Source organism: Pecten maximus, chromosome 2, assembly GCF_902652985.1.
Source record: "Pecten maximus chromosome 2, xPecMax1.1, whole genome shotgun sequence".
In the NCBI taxonomy this organism is placed as follows: Eukaryota; Metazoa; Mollusca; class Bivalvia; order Pectinida; family Pectinidae; genus Pecten; species Pecten maximus.
Genome location: NC_047016.1, coordinates 52231563 through 52253445, shown reverse-complemented (window position 1 = coordinate 52253445; position 21883 = coordinate 52231563). Strand labels below are relative to the sequence as shown.

At 37.1% G+C, this 21883-nt stretch overlaps 1 protein-coding gene across 1 annotated transcript; it reads left to right on the top strand.

Annotated features, from left to right (window-relative positions):
• Positions 1 to 1205: 1205 nt before the first annotated feature.
• On the top strand, positions 1206 to 21197 carry LOC117343705 (ficolin-2-like). Its single transcript, XM_033906175.1, has 7 exons — positions 1206 to 1287; positions 5542 to 5672; positions 6277 to 6373; positions 6531 to 6695; positions 8211 to 8303; positions 20260 to 20424; positions 20944 to 21197. The coding sequence occupies exons 1-7, from the start codon at positions 1206 to 1208 to the stop codon at positions 21195 to 21197; spliced, it is 987 nt and encodes a 328-aa protein (XP_033762066.1).
• The last annotated feature ends 686 nt before the right edge of the window (positions 21198 to 21883 follow it).

The window sequence follows — 21883 nt, the reverse complement described above, 5'->3', positions numbered from 1 at the left end:
CACATATTGACACTTCACTACCAAACTTACTGACATTTGACTTCGGTATGACACCCTCACCTCACTAACAAATTTACTGACATCTGCCTTATAAAAAAAATATACCGTCGGCCTTGTGCAATAGAAAGTAGGTCGATTAATATTACCTCGTGTCAAATATTATGGATTTTTTCACGAACACCTTATATAATTATTTGTATAATACAGACGTCAAACGTATTGAAATAATAATCCTAACTCTCGAAAGAAAGTGAAATAGTGTCGGCATGTAAGATTACCACGGGAGAGTGAACCTTAAAAGTACGATGTTAAAACCTTGTGTTTCGGAAGGAAAAGCGTCTTATGGGGAGCGTGTCGCTAGGTTTTGTTTGTTTGATAGGTTTATCGCCCTGTGATCAGCCATGGTCATTTTGAGGCGGGGTCCCCTTGCAGTAGAATACGTAAACAATAGAAATAAGAATCCCGTTACCCATAGCCATAGGAATCCCGTTACCCATAGCCATAGGAATCCCGTTACCCATAGGAATAAGAATCCCGCAACCATTTGTTTGGGATGTTTTGTTTACCATCCTATTAACAGCCAGGGTCACTTAAGGACGTTCGAGGTTTTTGAGGTAGAGGAAAGCCGGATAAACTCGAAGAAAAACCAACGGCTTACGGTCATTACCTGGCAACTGCCCCACGTAGGTTTCGAACTCGCAACCCAGAGGTGGAGGGCTAGAGATAAAGTGTCGGGACACCTTAGCCGCTGGGCCACCGCGGCCACTCCCATAATCCATTGGAATAAGAATCCCATTACCACAGGAATAAGAATCCCGTTACCCAAGGGAATAAGAATCCCGTTATCCCCAGGAGTAAGTATCCCGTTACCCAAAGTAATAACAGTCCCGTTACCCATGGAAATGAACTTTTATGAAATCGGGAAATGATATCCAGTGAAAAAAGTGTAAATAGGAATGAATAAGTAAACCACACATTTTGTTTTATGGAAATGTCTGGTATATAATAGGCGTATGTTATGTTAACAGTTAAGCCTTCAATGTACAACGTGGCAATATGCCTCACTAATTATTAACGAAACAAACCTTTATTACTGTCGCTCTATGTGTTCTTCCCGTTGTAACATCCTACCAGAAGACATCAGATGTGACAGAACTGCAGTACACACTATAATAAGCATCGTCCTATCTCATCTAAAGCGAAGTATGCCAATTGGAACATTAGGCAATACACTTTATGAGAGAAGATACATGATGCACTTGGGAGTTTCATTACTAGTCATATCAGGTAAGATGATTTTATATTAAAATTTTAATTATTCTCTGTTCTATTCTAGAAGGTTTTTTCACATAATTAATTCCGCCATAGAATACAGAAGGTGATAATGTTGTTAAGATTATAGACTATTTAACATGTGTTTGCCTCTATTATTACCACTTTTTACCTGTGGTAAGTAAGAAACTGGCTATGATTGGTTTGCGTTGACCTTACAAAACCATTGCATTTCTTTGTTCTCTTAAACGTTGAATATTTACGTTAAGAATACATATATTCGTGGCAATATGTATTATTTATTTGCATAGGTCTATGCAGATAATTAAAATTTCGTATGTTAGTTAACACGGACTTAACAATTTTAAGTGTGTATATAGTATATACAGATGTATGTATGTCATTTGACGACATATTCTATAGTTTTGTCTTTAAGCAAAATTGATAATTCAATTTTAGGAAACCGCGCGGCGGATCCCTGAATTGAACGCATAATGTACCCACGATTTGTGAACGACGTGTTTTTTTTGTGTTGTGCTATCCAACATATGTACCTTTCAATGTGCGATCAGAAGTCGAACCTTGGTCGCTTTTGTAAAAGGTGAATGCGTTGACACTATGTGTGACTAAGTGAAAGAGTAGGATCCGGTTACTCAAATACTATTCACCATCCGTTTGCCTTGATATTTACTTACAACATGACAACCAGGGACAGTTTACAAATAATCTATATGATAATGAATGAACGTATTGATTTTATTGTGCCGATTTCTTTTTTCCATTTCTTAACAGCAACATTCCAGATTACGCTAATATGACCAAGATGATTTGAATAGCTTGTTTACATAATTATGATTAATGTAATAAATATCGACTATTGAAGGAAAAATTAACACTACAGATACATATTAATTAAGACAATCTGAGAGTGTTATGGTCGACATCACGACAAGGTTTTGACAAAAATATGTTTTGTGAGATATGACGGTAGGCGCGTTTGATTCTTGTTTATATATACTTGTAAAGAAAATGCCTTGCTCGAATTTGAGCCATATTTGTATTACTAGTGTTGTGGATGAAGCAGAACGCCTGGTCTTATTCTACTTGTACTTTGTTCAAAGGTATCATGCAGTTTTATTCTCTTGATCGTATTTACCATAATATAATCGATATTGAGTAACATTTATGTAGTATGTCGATAACTCTGTTCTTTTGTTCGTTTCTGGATGGAAGCTAAGAACAGCTTACTAAGGTCCATTATTGTTTTTTCGAGAAGACACAGATAGAATATACTTCAACACACATTAAAAATTCACACGACGACACTTGACAACACATTAAATAAATACAGCACATCGAGGATAACCATAACATTATGCTATCTTTGGAAAAGTACATCAAATATATATGACAGTATATGATATTTCATCACAGCCGGACAGGCCAGAGATCGGGTGACTGTGACAACACCTATCTTACAAGCGATCTGGCTGTTGTGCATAATTTATGTGTTTTTCTGTCGTAATTGCATCAAATGTGCCTTGATGAAATACTTATTGTACTTCACCCTTCTAGTTCAAAAGTGGAGTATATCAAGAGTTCGGGAGGTCCATACCAATACTGTGACGGTTGCCCCGGCAGCCGGGATCGCTAATGCACTAGCTTCAGATCACTCTCCCGGAGAACGTGGGTTCGAGTCGCGCTGGCGGCTGGTGATGATGTCTGTCTGTTTCGTTGTTTCTCCATCGATAGAACGTTTGTTTCATCGTTGGTTTTCCTCAAATATATATACAATATTTGTTCCTTAGCGGCGTCGTAATAACAGCTCTTCAGACATAACATATTAAAAGACATCTGAACTATGACATCATTGAAAGTTACCTTTATATATTCTGTGGATGAAGTCAAAACAAAATTGGTTTTCAGACAGTATTATCACATAAGAAGCTTCCGTTTATAACTAGTCAAATGTTTCTAAACAATATAAATTCTTGGAGCGTTCGTGTCCTATTCCAGTTAGATTACCATATGTCAACACATTTATACCTTATTCCAGTCAGTGGGAAACGAACGTGTTTCTGAATTTGTAAAAAGAAAATACGTAAAAAATCAATAATTAAGTCCTCAGCAAATTGATGATTCGTCAAAGTTTCATTATTACCAATACGTTCCCATTGGGTACCTCTGTTTTGTTCCCACGGAATGTGTGATAAGCGAGATGGAAAACTATATTCAAACCTACGTCCTTTATCCACACTTTTTTTCATAATTATATTCTATATATATATTTTTTTCGTTTCAACAAATAGAAACCACATATGTACAAACCAAAGTGAATAAAGTAAACTATAAATATCATAGACACCAAAGTATGTATATAAAGAGAAATAGATTCTGAAATGTAAGCATTAATGGTTTCTATCTCAGAGGTATATCTTGTATCCGTGAATGGAAACATCCATTGAATCAATGGAATTATCTTTGACGAGAACTCTGATCAGCCCAGAGATGATATGCTGCTCTCTTTGCAATGATTGCGATTTATTTCTTGTCTTTTCTTCCTTCCATGTCTGATCTTTCTTGGCTTTGTTTATCTTTGTCGCTTTGGTGTCTGGGCTCATAGTTCATCTACGTTTTAATTTTGATATCGGATTGATATTCTGTCTGTAAAAATACATTAGTATACCTTTATTCATAAACAGCAAGCGTTTAGGCTTATAATATGGAGATGGTATGTAGATGTTATGGAGATGGGATGGTATGGAGATGGTATGGAGATGGGATGATATGGAGATGGTATGGAGATGGTATGGAGATGTATGGCGATGAGGATTAATCTATACTTATCTTGTAATATTTCGATATTATATTTGAACTATTTTCCTGTTCTTTTCAAAGCTGTCAAACAAGACATAATATTTAACCGATTCGAATATTTAATTCGACAGGCAAATGAGACAGATGACTTATTAAGACAGGCTTGTTAATGCATCAAAGTTATTGATGTTTGTCAACATTGTAGGCTTGATACGGCTTGGTTTTTAATGTTGACCTATATGCTATGTAAACAACGACAATATGCATTGATGACATCATCGAATCTAGAGACACATCTCATAGAATGCAACTAGAGATTCTTGAAGAATTTTCATTTTACAAATATCGTCATTTAAACGAATGATTGTCTGAACAAAATTTAGATTGGAACGTTCAGAGTTGAATAAGTCAAGGCGTTCCGAAAGGTAAAGCGTTCGAAGCTTTATTGACAACACGGCTTTGTCATGTCCTGGAAATGAGAACCACGATAGTGGCAAGAGACTCCTCAGGCATGTTGATAAATTATAGCATGTCAAATATTAAAAAGAAAAATGGTATAACAATGTGGATAAAAAAAATATTTTTTTCGACGTGCATCTGTTAAAACCTTATAATACATTTGTATCACAGAAATAGCGATATAGAGAACAGGCTCTTGAATGTCGAACCAGCTTTGAAATGTAAACACAAGTTAAAGATAATTTTTGAATGTGTACATGTAGCACTTACATAACTTAGTAACAATTCATATCCTTCGAGATTACAGTGATTGGAGGAGCAGCGTCAACAAAACAACAGTATTGGGTCCGAGTAGCTACAGTTGACATGTGTTTACTTCCGGAAACTGGAGGGAACCAGACCTCAGCTGTCTCGTTATCGGCGTGTCTAGCGTATGGGTTGACCAGACAACGAGAAACTGTGTCATACGATGAAATATCCGGCGTCTGTACTTTCCACGACCGATCGAACATTTTCAATGTGTCCGGGAATCTTTACACTCTGAGTAATATTGTTTTAAAAAATACTATATATGAATATTTCACAGCATTTAAAATCTGCTTTCAGCAGTCATCTATTTGACCGTAAACATAAAAGGATATCAAACAGATACATGTAACATGGTTTTCAAAAAGCGCTGTTTGGATTTCACCATATTTCTTTCCTGTCAGTGAACACTGACATATATATTCATGAACCAGGCACACCAGACCCGGTTCAGTTTCTTCCAGTCTTCTGTCAACATTTCTCTCTTGGCTTTGCGGATTACAATGCGGCAAACAGAAAGCGCAATATCTAGATGTTAAAAAAGAGCTCTGTCACCATTTGTGATGATATGAGCGATGATTATTATGTATTTTATCAAGTTGATAATTTCGTACATTTCAAAACTATATTGTAATAAATATTTCTATTTTGAAATGTATTTAACTTTACCAACTTTATGTTCTTTAGAAGTAACTGATCTGAGAGACTGTACCGATGTCGACCCTACATGCGGTTCAAAAGTCTACAGAATTACCCCGATTCCTGGAGAAAGTTTTGACATATTCTGTTACAGGGACACCGAACAGAGACATTGGAATGTAAGTCTGAAATGTCAATATTATATTACTTCTCTCCATTTGATTAAAGATTAAAACAGTTAGGCAGACAATCAAACGTAGCAGCTGTATTTACAAAGTTGAAGATGTTGATTAGAACTTATCTCGTCTTCCTATTGTTTTTTGTTTTTTGTTTTTGTTTTGTCGTGGTTTGATGCGGTTTTGTATTGTTTTACGTCCTATCAACAGCTATGGTCGTTTAATGACGGCTTTTCTTTCGTGCGAGAAGCGTGTGTATTTTGAGTGTGTGTGTTTGTGTGTTTTGGGAGGCTAGGTATGTTTATGTTTGTCTCCCTTTGATTATTATAACGATTGTTACTGCTATCTACCTAAAGAATACTACCAAGGACACCAAGCAGGACTCCCCACCCGGTCACATTATACTGACAACGGGCTAGCCATTCGCCCCACTCCCAAAATGCAGAGCACTAAGCAGGGAAAATAGGATAGTATCCTAAATTTAGTCGCGACCTTCCAATGGAAGAGACAGGTACAATTATAACGTCATTCCTTATTTTATCAATTATTATGATTACATTATCAAACAAATATCTATCTAATCTTATAATGCATTTTTCATTTACAGCTGATACACAACCGGCAAAGTAGTGCTGTCGACTTCTTCAGGAAGTGGACCGAATACAAAACCGGATTCGGTGATCTTACCGGAAATTTTTGGCTAGGTACATGTAATATGACATTTTTAAATACCCATAAGCTAAGGGTAGTAGGTAGTCATGCACAACACCTTGTGAGATTCATGTATGAAATAGTCAGGAATAACTACCACTTATTCATGTCCTTACATTAGTGCTGTATTTCTTCAATCTAATTTTTCAGGGAATGTTAAGATTTATTCACTGGTCAAGTTAGCGCCGTACAGACTTCGGATTGAGTTGGAAGCTTGGGATGGCACTGTTGGCATAGCCGAGTATTCCGACTTTCAGATCGGTAGTGAGGCAGATAATTATCAACTGTATGTCACGGGTTTCTCCGGCAACATAAGTACGTTCTAATGCATCACACTACACCACAACATATACCCCAGAATACTTTTTGTAATATGGCTAGATTGTTTCAATAATTTTCCTTGGCCAATTTCCTGTTTTCCTCACATGTTCCCATCAGTGAGAAGACCTGTTCGTGCTAAAAAAAATAGCTCAGCATGGAAAATTCCCAGGCATTGCCGACCTGTTTGTTATATTTATAGCACAAATAGGTCGGCAGTATTTACCTCCAATCACGCAACCTGTTACTTTGGACAACAGCAAATCATAATTCTGGAAACAAACGATTTTTTGGCAACACTCTGATGGCAGACGAGAATCCAACAACGTTTCGCTACTTCAAATGACGAGGAATTACAAGATTTTGAAGAAAAAAAGACTTGTTGAACACACAGAAAAATACATCAGGTGCAACAGAACTATTTCGACCATATTTAAGTTCAAAAAGTCAGTCTTCATGCCGACTTTGAAAACTTTAGTCAACATGATTATGACAGGATATTGCCTTGGGATTTTTTCATTCATTTTAGTTTGCCATATTACAAAACAGTTATTGCCTTTTGTGTTCGGTGTACACGAGACTATACGGACCTGGTCAAGGGTATGTTCGCCTCGGCCTGCGGCCTCAATGAACAAACTCTTGATCATGTCCGTATAGTCTCGTGTACATCTCCACAAAAGGCAATACTTGTTTAATATTAGATGGCAAATATAAACACAGAGTAGGGTTGTAAAAGGTGTTTATCAGATGAATTCTCGGGTATAAAATTGTGTTTGTCCTGTTAATTCTCAGGTATAAGATGGTGCTTATCAGGTCAATTCCCAAGTGTTAAATATAGGTAAAGCGACTACTAGTCGGTTCTTCAGTTATGAGTGTTTAAAAGAACTGTTAATAATTGCTTGAAGATAATTACTTTGCCCTAAAACATATATATATATATTGGTTATAAGACAGAAACAACCGGGAATACCGAATTACAGCCTATATATTAACTAACACAAAAACCGACAAGAGAATCGTTTGTCCAAGTGTTCCGTAATGGTATCCGTCATTTGCTTCAACGGAACCAACTGCTACAATGTACAATTCTAGGTGAAAACCGGGTTATCACTTTCGCAGAATTAAGTCGGTGATTATAGAACCACAAGGCATATCAACAAATATCGGGCACGTCTGCCTTCATACTATTGTCTTCATTAACATGCAAACACCATGTTGTTACGTTCCTCATGAGTAGAGGACAGCTGTTCTTCATCTTAACGGTTTAACACAAGCATGCATTATACACAAATATTGGCAACACATTGGCTTGATTTGCATGGCCACCAAAGTCTTCTTCAAGCAATGCTTTCACTGCCAACTTCTTCATAAATTGGGCGGGATGGGGAGATATTAACTTTGGAAGGAAGCCTTAAATAATTTTGAAAATGAATGCATGTGTCTTAATTTAATCTCAATAACACAACATAAAAATACAGAAGTCAATATTGTTTTTTAATTCTTTTTCTACAGGTGATGCGATGTATAAGGAGAACGGCAAAATGTTCACAACAAAGGACCGCGATCATGACCAACTTAGCAACAACTGTGCTATTCGACGACATGGTGCGTGGTGGTACAACAGCTGTTCGGCGGCGAATCTTAACGGAAGATACGAAATCGATACTGGTGACTCCAATGAAGCTATGGCTTGGAAGTTTTTCTTTGTAAATAGACAACATGTACCGATGAAGAAAGCTCGTATGATGATTCAGAGAAAATGAATACCGATTATTTCTTTGCTGTTTGATACAGCTAAGATTGTAATCAAACACACACATCAGCAGGGACAGTCTATTAACTTTTAATATCGATAACGTCTTGGAAGTGCTAGACATGCCTTATATATTGTAATATGACGTACGGTTAATATTACAGAAGCATCTTGAAATACATGTAGCTGGTGACTTCCACAATGTAGTTAAAAATGGTGTAGCCACTACAAGGATATATCGCGTCAGTACGGCTCTGACTGTTCATAGTGCTATTAATTAAACAAAAAAAAAAAAAAAATAAAGAGGATCATCCTTGGTACTAATAATGTATGATGTCTTCAATTTAACGTACAGACATTTGCCTTCGGTAGGACATTTATTGTCACCTCACTACAAAACTTGCTGGTATTTTACTTCGGTATGACTCTGCCACCTCATTACCAACTAACTGACATTTACCTTCGGTATGACACTGATTGTCACATAATACAAAACTTACTGAGATTTGACTTCGATATGACATTGATTGTCACCTCACTGCTACACGTATTGATATTTGACTTCGGTAGGATACTCCCACCTTACTACTAAACTGACTGAAATTTGTCTTCGATATGAAACAGATTGACACCTCACTACCAAACTTACTGACATTTGACTTCGGTATGACACATATTGGCACCTCACTTCCAAACTTACTGACATTTGACTTCGGTATGACACCCTCACCTCACTACCAAACTTACTGACATCTGCCTTATAAAAAAAATATACCGTCGGCCTTGTGCAATAGAAAATAGGTCGATTAATATTACCTCGTGTCAAATATTATGGATTTTTTCACGAACACCGTATATAATTATTTGTATAATACAGACGTCCAACAAATTGAAATAATAACCCTAACTCTCGAAAGAAAGTGAAATAGTGTCGGCATGTAAGATTACCACGGGAGATTGAACCTTAAAAGTACGATGTTAAAACCTTGTGTTTCGGAAGGAAAAGCGTCTTATGGGGAGCGTGTCGCTAGGTTTTGTTTGTTTGATAGGTTTATCGCCCTGTGATCAGCCATGGTCATTTAGAGGCGGGGTCCCCTTGCAGTAGAATACGTAAACAATGGAAATAAGAATCCCGTTACCCATAGCCATAGGAATCCCGTTACCCATAGGAATAAGAATCCCGTTACCCATAGGAATAAGAATCCCGCGACCATTTGTTTGGGATGTTTTGTTTAACGTCCTATTAACAGCCAGGGTCATTTAAGGACCTGCGAGGTTTTTGAGGTAGAGGAAAGCCGGATTAACTCGAAGAAAAACCAACGGCTTACGGTCATTACCTGGCAACTGCCCCACGTAGGTTTCGAACTCGCAACCCAGAGGTGGAGGGCTACAGATAAAGTGTCGGGACACCTTAGCCGCTGGGCCACCGTGGCCACTCCCATAATCCATTGGAATAAGAATCCCATTACCACAGGAATAAGAATCCCGTTACCCAAGGGAATAAGAATCCCGTTATCCCCAGGAATGAGAATCCCGTTATCCCCAGGAATAATAATCCCGTTACCCAAGGGAATAAGTATCCCGTTATCCCCAGGAGTAAGAATCCCGTTACCACAGGAGTAAGAATCCCGTTATCCCCAGGAATGAGAATCCCGTTATCCCCAGGAGTAAGAATCCCGTTATCCCCAGGAGTAAGTATCCCGTTATCCCCAGGAGTAAGAATCCCGTTATCCCCAGGAGTAAGAATCCCGTTATCCCCAGGAGTAAGAATCCCGTTATCCAAGGGAATAACAGTCCCGTTACCCATGGAAATGAACGTTTATGAAATCGGGAAATGATATCCAGTGACAAAAGTGTAAATAGGAATGAATAAGTAAACCACACAATTTTTTTTAAGGAAATGTCTGGTATATAATAGGCGTATGTTATGTTAACAGTTATGCCTTCAATGTACAACGTGGCAATATGCCTCACTAATTATTAACGAAACAAACCTTGTATTACCGTCGCTCTATGTGCTCTTCCCTATTTCAGCTATAATAATAATAATATATATTGACAGTTGAATTATGAATTGCAAATTGTCCTGTGCGGTTTGAGAGTTCTGATGAAAGATAAGTTGGATTTGTTAAGTGTCGTCAGACGGCTGAGGGCAAGGTCGTTTATTTTATTGTTGAGTCTGACGAACCAGCTGATTGTGAAGGGGGTTGTTGGATTGTTCAGGACATTGCATCGGGCATTATAGTTTCTGAGTAACACAAGCTCTAGCTTGGAAAATGTCAGAGTATTACCTTTTTTGCGACTCCGAACTGTCAGCATTATAATGCTTCAGTGACGACTCATTACGGTGACCTGGAATTCTCATAAAAGCCCTTTACTCAACTCCCGCGTGCGACAAAACAGTTATTGATGTAGCCCTAACACAATGGTTGGTGTAGGTGCAATTTAAGGATGCGGCACTGGAAACTGTTTTTATCGTATTGCTGAGCGTATTTTAAAATTAATCCTAAATGCTGCGGAGTTTATAATTTCGCTAAGAGGCGACTTGACGCCATATTGTTTCGATTAGAAACGGGGCGTGGCTTAATCGTGATGGGCGGGGCTTAACATTATTGATCATGGTTCTATCACAGACTAGAACATGGTCCGTATCCAATCAAACCACGCGTTGGAAACGAATCGTGTTAGAATTTTGTTTAGTCTGCTTCTAGAAGCATCACTCGGAATCCCTCTGATTGTCCTCTCTGTTGTAAAAGCATTTTTTCTTTCAGTTTCATGATGATTGATTTTCCTAAATCAGAAATTACTATAACACAAATTAGCATTTCAAATGCTTTCTAAAATATTCTTCATTTTAAAGCACTCATCACAGATATAGGATATTTTAAGGTGAAGATAGATGAAAGTGAAGGCAGCTGGGGTCTTTATTATTTTTAGTTAACTATTAATTCACACTGGAAAGGTTGGTGTATGCTAGTAAATTGAATGAACTGTGAAATAGTTCACATACCATGTGCACGAGATTCACTTCCATTCATCAGACCATGCCAGCAACAAAGCTGACAATTAACCCTTATATTGACGTCAATCAATTTAACATTCCCGCCATCTGATTGCAGTTTAAGTGGACAGGGTATGGCGTCATGTAAATGCGTCACTTTGTAGATGTAACTACTGATGTCGTCAATGCAACAAATCATAAAGTTCTGATTTTGTTTATTTGAAAATTAATACACTTGCAGATGGAATTTTCAAGATTAGATTCTCGTTTACAAACAAAAAACAAACAAAAAACAATATATATATAGATATAATTTCGCGATCAATACAGCTTTATTATGCATTGCTAATAGTTACTGGGTGACATTCGTGAATAACACTAATCAGTCCTTGTACACATTCTAAAATCTGTTCAATCTCTATTTCAGGTGTATAAATGCTGGATTTTTTTAATATTCACAATTGTCACATATTAACAAAAAAAACACCCCCCAACAAAAACTAAAACCGAATCCCCGCTAAGCGAAATACAGTGCATGGTATGTAGACAATAGATGGAATTTTTTTTTAGGATTTGAGAAAAGTTAGACAATGTGGACTTAGATTAATGGAGGATTTATGCGGTAATCTTAAAATATAGGATTGTATTGTCGCATTGGCGTTTTGGGATGTTAAATCGGATAAACAAAAGTAGAAAAAGAATAGATTTGAATTTTGGCAAGACCCGAAACTTGTGTCCTCCAGTGACGTAGATTATGTAAATGTAGATTTTAAGTATTTTACAGCAATTGTGAAACAAGTTTTATCAGCTTACATTCATCACGCTTGTTGGCCTTAATGAAAGCGCACGAGGGGTCTTACTGCGATAGAAAACCAGAGTTCCAAGAAAACCTAACATATTCGGGAAGGTGATCTCATACCTTTTTACGTCCTATCGGGGAATCGAACCACTATGCCACCAGACCACATTCATAGTCACGTTTTTGTCGTAGATCAGTGGCGCGCCAATTCCTAACATATTGTCTTACTGCAATTGAATTGGTTTTGAATTGATTTGAAGGAGCCAATTTTAAAAATCCATCTAAAGAGGATTTATAGTATAAGCAATAAAAAAAGCTGCATAATTAAGACATGGTTAAGTATAGTCAATTGCATCCGCTGGAAAACATTTTAAGTTTCAAGATGAACGTTTCTTTTCACAAAGCATGTCGTGCCAGATATACCAGCAAATGAAATACAGTACATTGTATAACCTTTTCCGGTGGAACGAACTGAACGAACAGCAAGGACCCATACCAGGCTCAGCGGGACCAACATTGCACTCTTTGAGATTCACCGTGATTGTTTCATATGTGGGAAATTTAAGAAGAAAGAAGAATGGCAGGATGACGCTGTTCATCTTAGAATGCTTTCGTACCTCAATTTGTTTGCCTACGATGCACAGTATCACCGTTTCTGTTATTCCCACCGTATTTCGGATCGCAACATAGCTGCTTAAAAGCGAAGGGAGATACAAACCAAATCTAAATCACTGCATTGCAACGCATTTTTTGAATTGATTGAGTGTTTAAAAAACATGATACTGTGTTCTTCATCATATTTTCTTCGTTTTGCTTGTATCTTTTTAACTTTAACTTTAAACTATTCAATATTTTTGTTTTATTATTCTATTTTAGTATAACCACCTTTTTCTGGTCCCTTACCAGACAATAAAAAGTAGGTTGTACTTTGGTCCACGTTGGGTAAGGCTTATCAAAAAAATCGCCTCCTGTCTGCAGCACTATTAATACATGGATCTGTATATTTGCCCGTGTAATGGAGCAGATAAACCCATTTCTCTTCTAAACTATCCAATAGGATAAAGAACACAAACACAAAAGTTGTATTTCCCAGCGACATAGGCACTGACTAACTGATGAGTGTTGGTATTTCCCAGCAACATAGGCACTGACTAACTGATGAGTGTTGGTATTTCCCAGCGACATAGGCACTGACTAACTGATGAAGTGTATTTCCCAGCGACATAGGCACTGACTACTTTATTGTCAAATAACAATACATGTATTACGAAATAACATATTTCACACACACAACTCCTACCCTAACCTAACCTATACTGTATTATAATACAACATATGAAAATTACCCTTAAAAGTTTAAAATTTACGTGTGATCTGGTATACCTGTGTCGCCTGAATGACACGTATAGGCTATACCTTACCCGATTTGCACGTGCAAATACCAGTAACGCCACCTATTGGCGTACCTCATACCGAAGAGAAAATAATTACATCCTAATTCCTACCGTTAACCGGTTGAAATTATATTTGGTTTGGTTTGTTTTTGTTTAACGTCCTATTAACAGTCAGGGTCATTTAAGGACGTGCCAGGTTTTGGAGGTGGAGGAAAGCCGGAGTACCCGGATAAAAACCACCTGGCAACTACTCCACGTTGGTTTCGAACTCGCAACCCAGTGGTGGAGGGCTAGTGTTAAAGTGTCGGGACACCTTAACAACTCGGCCACCGCGGCCCCTCCAGATAAACCCAATATGCTTGTGCGATCGCAAAATGTTACACGATGAACGATATGCGCACGATGTCTGCACGAAGTCTGCACTCTATATGCACGATAGAATAAGGCGAATGTGCGCACGATGGGCAAACGAAACGAAGTGTTTGCGATAGCTGGCGTGGGTGATACAATGTAGAAACGTTCGGATTCTACACATATTTATATATGTCAGCTTATCGATCTTTTATTCTATTTTAGAAAATAAAATTTAACGTTTCCATTTTTTCAATCGGATAACATCGGCCTGTGATCTGTGACTTATGATCACTCGCCATCGCGGCGTGAACTGTCGACTTTAACATACAGAAGCCTTACCGAGTATTCCTATGAATATACATGTATAATGTTCAATTGCGAATATACTAGACGAAAGAAACCATGAAAAATATACACCATTCCATGTTGTGTTGATAAACAAATAACTGATGATCAAACATTGACTCCGTTCGTTCCGCCATAGAATACAGAAAGTGATAATATTGTTAAGATTATAGACTATCTAAAATGTGTTTGCCTCTATTATTACCCCTTTTTACCTGTGGTAAGTAAGAAACTGACTATGATTGGTTTGCGTTGACCTTACAAAACCATTGCATTTCTTTGTTCTCTTAAACGTTGAATATTTACGTTAAGAAAACATATATTCGTGAAAATATGTATTATTTATTTGCATAGGTCTATGCAGGTAATTAAAATTTCGTATGTTAGTTAACACGGACTTAACAATTTTAATTGTGTATATAGTATATACAGATGTATGTATGTCAGTTGACGACATATTCTATAGTTTTGTCATTAAGCAAAATTGATAATTCAATTTTAGGAAACCGCACGGCGCATCCCTGAATTGAACGCATAATGTACGCACGATTTGTGGACGACGTGTTTTTTTGTGTTGTGCTATCCAACATATGTACCTTTCAATGTGCAATCAGAAGTCGAACCTTGGTCGCTTTTGTAAAAGGTGAATGCGTTGGCACTATGTGTGACTAAGTGAAAGAGTAGGATCCGGTTACTCAAATACTATTCATCATCCGTTTGCCTTGATATTTACTTACAACATGACAACCAGGGACAGTTTACAAATAATCTATATGAATGAATGAACGTATTGATTTTATTGTGCCGATTTCTTATTTCCATTTCTTAACAGCAACATTCCAGATTACGCTAATATGACCAAGATGATTTGAATAGCTTGTTTACATAATTATGATTAATGTAATAAATATCGACTATTGAAGGAAAAATTAACAACACTACAGATACATATTAATTAAGACAATCTGAGAGTGTTATGGTCGACATCACGACAAGGTTTTGACAAAAATATGTTTTGTGAGATATGACGGTAGGCGCGTTTGATTCTTGTTTATATATACTTGTAAAGGAAATGCCTTGCTCGAATTTGAGCCATATTTGTATTACTAGTGTTGTGGATGAAGCAGAACGCCTGGTCTTATTCTACTTGTACTTTGTTCAAAGGTATCATGCAGTTTTATTCTCTTGATCGTATTTACCATAATATAATCGATATTGAGTAACATTTATGTAGTATGTCGATAACTCTGTTCTTTTGTTCGTTTCTGGATGGAAGCTAAGAACAGCTTACTAAGGTCCATTATTGATTTTTCGAGAAGACACAGATAGAATATACTTCAACACACATTAAAAATTCACACGACGACACTTGACAACACATTAAATATATACAGCACATCGAGGATAACCATAACATTATGCTATCTTTGGAAAAGTACATAAAATATATATGACAGCATATGATATTTCATCACAGCGGAATAGGCCAGAGATCGGGTGACTGGGACAACACCTATCTTAAAAGCGATCTGGCTGTTGTGCATAATTTATGTGTTTTTCTGTCGTAATTGCATCAAATGTGCCTTGATGACATAATTATTGTACTTCACCCTTCTAGTTCAAAAGTTACGGAAGCCAGTTAGGGTCACAGCGAAAAAATATATTATGTCGTAATAACGACTTAGCTATGTCGTAATAACGACTTAGTATCTCGTAATAACGACATAGCTAAGTCGTTATTACGAGATACTAAGTCGTTATTACGACATAGCTAAGTCGTTATTACGAGATACTAAGTCGTTATAACGACATAGCTAAGTCGTTATTACGAGATACTAAGTCGTTATTACGACATAATATATTTTTTCGCTGTGACCCTAACTGGCTTCCGTAAAAAGTGGAGTATAACAAGAGTTCGGGAGGTCCATACCAATACTGTGACGGGTGCCCCGGCAGCCGTGATCGCTAATGCGCTAGCTTCAGATCACTCTCCCGAAGAACGTGGGTTCGAGTCGCGCTGGCGGCTGGTGATGATGTCTGTCTGTTTCGTTGTTCCCCCATCGATAGAACGTTTGTTTCATCGTTGGTTTTCCTCAAATATATATACAATATTTGTTCCTTAGCGGCGTCGTAATAACAGCTCTTCAGACATAACATATTAAAAGACATCTGAACTATATGACATCATTGAAAATTACCTTTATATATTCTGTGGATGAAGTCAAAACAAAATTGGTTTTCAGACAGTATTATCACATAAGAAGCTTCCGTTTATAACTAGTCAAATGTTTCTAAACAATATAAATTCTTGGAGCGTTCGTGTCCTATTCCAGTTAGATTACCATATGTCAACACATTTATACCTTATTCCAGTCAGTGGGAAACGAACGTGTTTCTGAATTTGTAAAAAGAAAATACGTAAAAAATCAATAATTAAGTCCTCAGCAAATTGATGATTCGTCAAAGTTTCATTATTACCAATACGTTCCCATTGGGTACCTCTGTTTTGTTCCCACGGAATGTGTGATAAGCGAGATGGAAAACTATATTCAAACCTACGTTCTATTATATATATATGTTTTTCGTTTCAACAAATAGGAACCACATATGTACAAACCAAAGTGAATAAACTAAACTATAAATATCATAGACACCAAAGTATGTATATAAAGAGAAATAGATTCTGGAATGTAAGCATTAATGGTTTCTATCTCAGAGGTATATCTTGTATCCGTGAATGGAAACATCCATTGAATCAATGGAATTATCTTTGACGAAAACTCTGATCACCCCAGAGATGATCTGCTGCTCTCTTTGCAATGATTGCGATTTATTTCTTGTCTTTTCTTCCTTCCATGTCTGATCTTTCTTGGCTTTGTTTATCTTTGTCGCTTTGGTGTCTGGGCTCATAGTTCATCTACGTTTTAATTTTGATATCGGATTTATATTCTGTCTGTAAAAATACATTAGTATACCTTTATTCATAAACAGCAAGCGTTTAGGCTTATAATATGGAGATGGTATGTAGATGGTATGGAGATGGGATGGTATGGAGATGGTATGGAGATGGGATGATATGGAGATGGTATGGAGATGTATGGCGATGAGGATTAATCTATACTTATCTTGTAATATCTCGATATTATATTTGAACTATTTTCCTGTTCTATTCAAAGCTTTCAGACGAGACATAATATTTAACTGATTCGAATATTTAATTCGACAGGCAAATGAGACAGATGACTTATTAAGACAGGCTTGTTAATGCATCAAAGTTATTGATGTTTGTCAACATTGTAGGCTTGATACGGCTTGGTTTTTAATGTTGACCTATATGCTATGTAAACAACGACAATATGCATTGATGACATCATCGAATCTAGAGACACATCTCATGGAATGCAACTAGAGATTCTTGAAGAATTTTCATTTTACAAATATCGTCATTTAAACGAATGATTGTCTGAACAAAATTTAGATTGGAACGTTCAGAGTTGAATAAGTCAAGGCGTTCCGAAAGGTAAAGCGTTCGAAGCTTTATTGACAACACGGCTATGTCATGTCCTGGAAATGAGAACCACGATAGTGGCAAGAGACTCCTCAGGCATGTTGATAAATTATAGCATGTCAAATATTAAAAAGAAAAATGGTATAACAATGTGGATAAAAAAAATATTTTTTTCGACGTGCATCTGTTAAAACCTTATAATACATTTGTATCACAGAAATAGCGATATAGAGAACAGGCTCTTGAATGTCGAACCAGCTTTGAAATGTAAACACAAGTTAAAGATAATTTTTGAATGTGTACATGTAGCACTTATATAACTTAGTAATAATTCATATCCTTCGAGATTACAGTGATTGGAGGAGCAGCGTCAACAAAACAACAGTATTGGGTCCGAGTAGCTACAGTTGACATGTGTTTACTTCCGGAAACTGGAGGGAACCAGACCTCAGCTGTCTCGTTATCGGCGTGTCTAGCGTATGGGTTGACCAGACAACGAGAAACTGTGTCATACGATGAAATATCCGGCGTCTTTACTTTCCACGACCGATCGAACATGTTCAATGTGTCCGGGAATCTTTACACGCTGAGTAATATCGTTTGTATAATATTTATGTATATTGCACAGCATTTAAATTTGTATATGCTCTCAGCAGTCATCTATTTAACCGTAAAAGGATACCACTAAAAGATGGTACCTGAATGCCACAAAGTCTAGCTGAACCACCACTAAGAAGCTTCTACATGTAAAGTGTTTCTCGTCAAGCGATTTTTAGATTTCGCCATTTTTCTTTCAATTCAGTGAACACTGACATATATATCTATCACCAGGCACACCAAACCCGGTTCAGTTTCTCCCAGCCTCCTGTCGAACTCCTTCAAAATTTCTCATCTATCTTGACTTTGCAATATGTGTCGAAGACAAACCTTAATTTTTTCTCTGTTTTTGTGTCACTGGGGATGAATATCATTTAAACAGAATTAAAGTTGTCATTTTTCCCTATTAGCCCATACGATCCTACAACATTGTCATTTAAAGACATATTATGACCACTTTCACTGAAAAATTCAGGATGAGCAATCTCCTAAAATATTTATTTTACTTTTAAAGATGACAAGTAGAAAAAAAAGACTGTATGTTAAGCCGTACAGTAGCCTATAATCGTTTTCTGCTCTTACATTGCTTGTATTAATGTTGTCATTATCATCAAACCTGCAATATATATTATGAAATGCAGCACAATCTTTTCATATTTTACCTCATGAACCGAAATATCGGCGGATTACAATGCGGTTAGTAGAAAGCGCAGATCTAATTGGTCAAAAAACAGTTATGTCATCATTAATGATACTATTGACGATGATATTATAAGTTTTATCAAGTTGATAATTTCTTACATTCCCCAGCTATAATGTAATAAAATTTATATTCTGAAATATAATTAATTTTACAAGCTATAGAATGTTGAGTTTCGTTCTTTATATAGAAGCAACTGATCTGAGAGACTGTGCCGATGTCGACCCTACATGCGGTTCGAACGTCTACAGAATTACCCCAATTCCTGGAAAAAGCTTTGACATATTCTGTTACAAGGACAACGAACAGAGATATTGGAATGTAAGTCTGAAATGACAACATTATATTATTTCATCACATTTTATTAAAAATTACAGCTATGCAATCCAACATAAAAGCTGTATTTTTATAGTTTAAGATGTCGTTTAGAACTTATCTTGTCTCGTTTTGTTCGGGGGGAAAGGGAGATCGTGGAAGTACATTTGTAATTTGCCACTCCCAAAATGCAGAGCGCTAAGCAGGAGTAGAAACTACCGTTACTATAGACTATGTTATGTCTGGGCAAGGGGACAGAATCAAAAACCTTAACTGGATCAAACACTAAACTAAAGGCAAAATATGAGGCAGCATCAAGGAAGGCATTAGCAAAAGGAAAGTTGTTTAGAAAAAGAGTAAAGATAATATCCTCTGGCGATCATCTAAGGTGAGAGACAAGACAATTCTAACGCCCTAACTGCAGGGCAGTAGAGATAATGCTATCTATGCTAACTTGTTGCTTCAAATGTTATGTTTAAATGTTTAAAGAAACATTTATCTTATCTGATATTGCACTTCACGTCTATAGGTGATTCACAACCGGCAAAGTAGTGCTGTCGACTTCTTCCGAAACTGGGCCGAATACAAAACCGGATTCGGTGATCTTTCCGGAAATTTTTGGCTAGGTAATAACACTTTTTTCCACATTTTTAAATACCCATCAGCTAAGGGCGACAGATGGGTAATGACTATTTGTTGTGTGTTGTGAAATACATGTGTGAAATAGTCTGGAATTGCTTTAACTAATTCGTTTCTTTGCATAAGAGTTGTATTTGTTCAGTCTTATTTTTTCAGGAAATGACAAAATTTATTCACTAGTCAACTTTTCGTCGTACAGACTTCGAATTGAGTTGGAAGCTTGGGATGGCTCTGTTGGCATAGCCGAGTATTCCGACTTCAAGATCGGTAGTGAGGCAGAAAATTATCAACTTCGTGTCAAGGCTTTCTCCGGCAACATAAGTACGTTTTAGTATATCCCGCAACACAGGATACCTAAAACAATACATTATATTTGATATGAAAGAATAACACAGAATAGAGTATCAAACGATTTATATCAGGTTAACTCTCAAGTATCAAATATAAGTCATGGCGACTAATACTAGGTGCATATACTTCGGCGAAGAGGGTTTAGTACACAGGCAATATTTCTTTACGTGAATTCCACGTGAAGGAATATTGCCTGTGTAGAGGTCATCTGTCAGAAAAATCGTGATAATCATGGAAAAAGTCCTTTAATTTTAAGGTTTATGAAAGATATGTCGTACACACGTGACATGTCTTGCCCCCAGAAGTCTTCCGCAAACAATATTCTGCCGCTAGCCTCTCCGTAGATTAGCAGGGAAGCGAGGTTATTAACTTTGGGACTTAGCATACAAACTATTTCGATAATAAATGTATGTTTGTGTCTGAATTTATTTAGTAATAACCATTCAAAATAAATATACAGAAGCAAATATTCGTTCTTTTCTTTCACAGCCGATGGGGTGAGACCGCAAAACGGCGAACTGTTTGCAACAAAGGACCGGGATAATGACGGTTTTGAAGGCGTCAACTGTGCCGTTCGACGACATGGTGCGTGGTGGTACAGGAGGTGTTCATTGGCGAATCTTAACGGAAGGTACATGATCGACACTGGAGACACCAATGAATCTATGGCTTGGAGATATTTCTTTAAAAACAGACAACATGTACCGATGAAGAAAGCTCGTATGATGCTTCTGAGAATATAGATTGTGATTATTTGTTTGCCGTTTGATATAGAGCTAAGATCATAATCAACACAACACATAGGCAGGATAGTGGTCAACTTGTAATACTGATAACGTCTTGAAAGTGCTTAGGCCGCCTAACATATTATAATATGACGTACGATATAATTAAGGAAGTCTCCTTGGAAAAGCTGATGATTACCACCACGCGGATTAGAATGGTGACAAAACGCCACTACAAGGATATTTTGCGTCACCACAGCCCTGTCTGTTCACAGTGCTATTAACCATGCAAACAAGCAAGCGGGAAAAGGTCTCCGATGTTACAACATACATGGACTTTGTGTTAAATCTAGGGGCATATGCATTCACTGGTATGGAAGCATTCGCCATTGATTTGTGTGTTAAGATGTCAAGATTGTGTAGGCTACGGAAATGTGTTAGCTTTTAGTAAAATGCGTTTGATATTATCATATTTTAATGCAATGGTGGTCACTTTATTGTTAAACTCATTAACCATTGTCTTTGGAACGACGATGATTGAGACCTCACAAACAAACTTACTGACATTTGACTTCAGAATGACATTCATTCTCACCTCACTACCCAACAAAACTGACATTTGACTTCTGTATGGCACAGATTGTCACCTCACTACCCAACTAACTGGGGGGGGGGGGGGGGGGGGGGGGGGGGGGGGTAAAGAA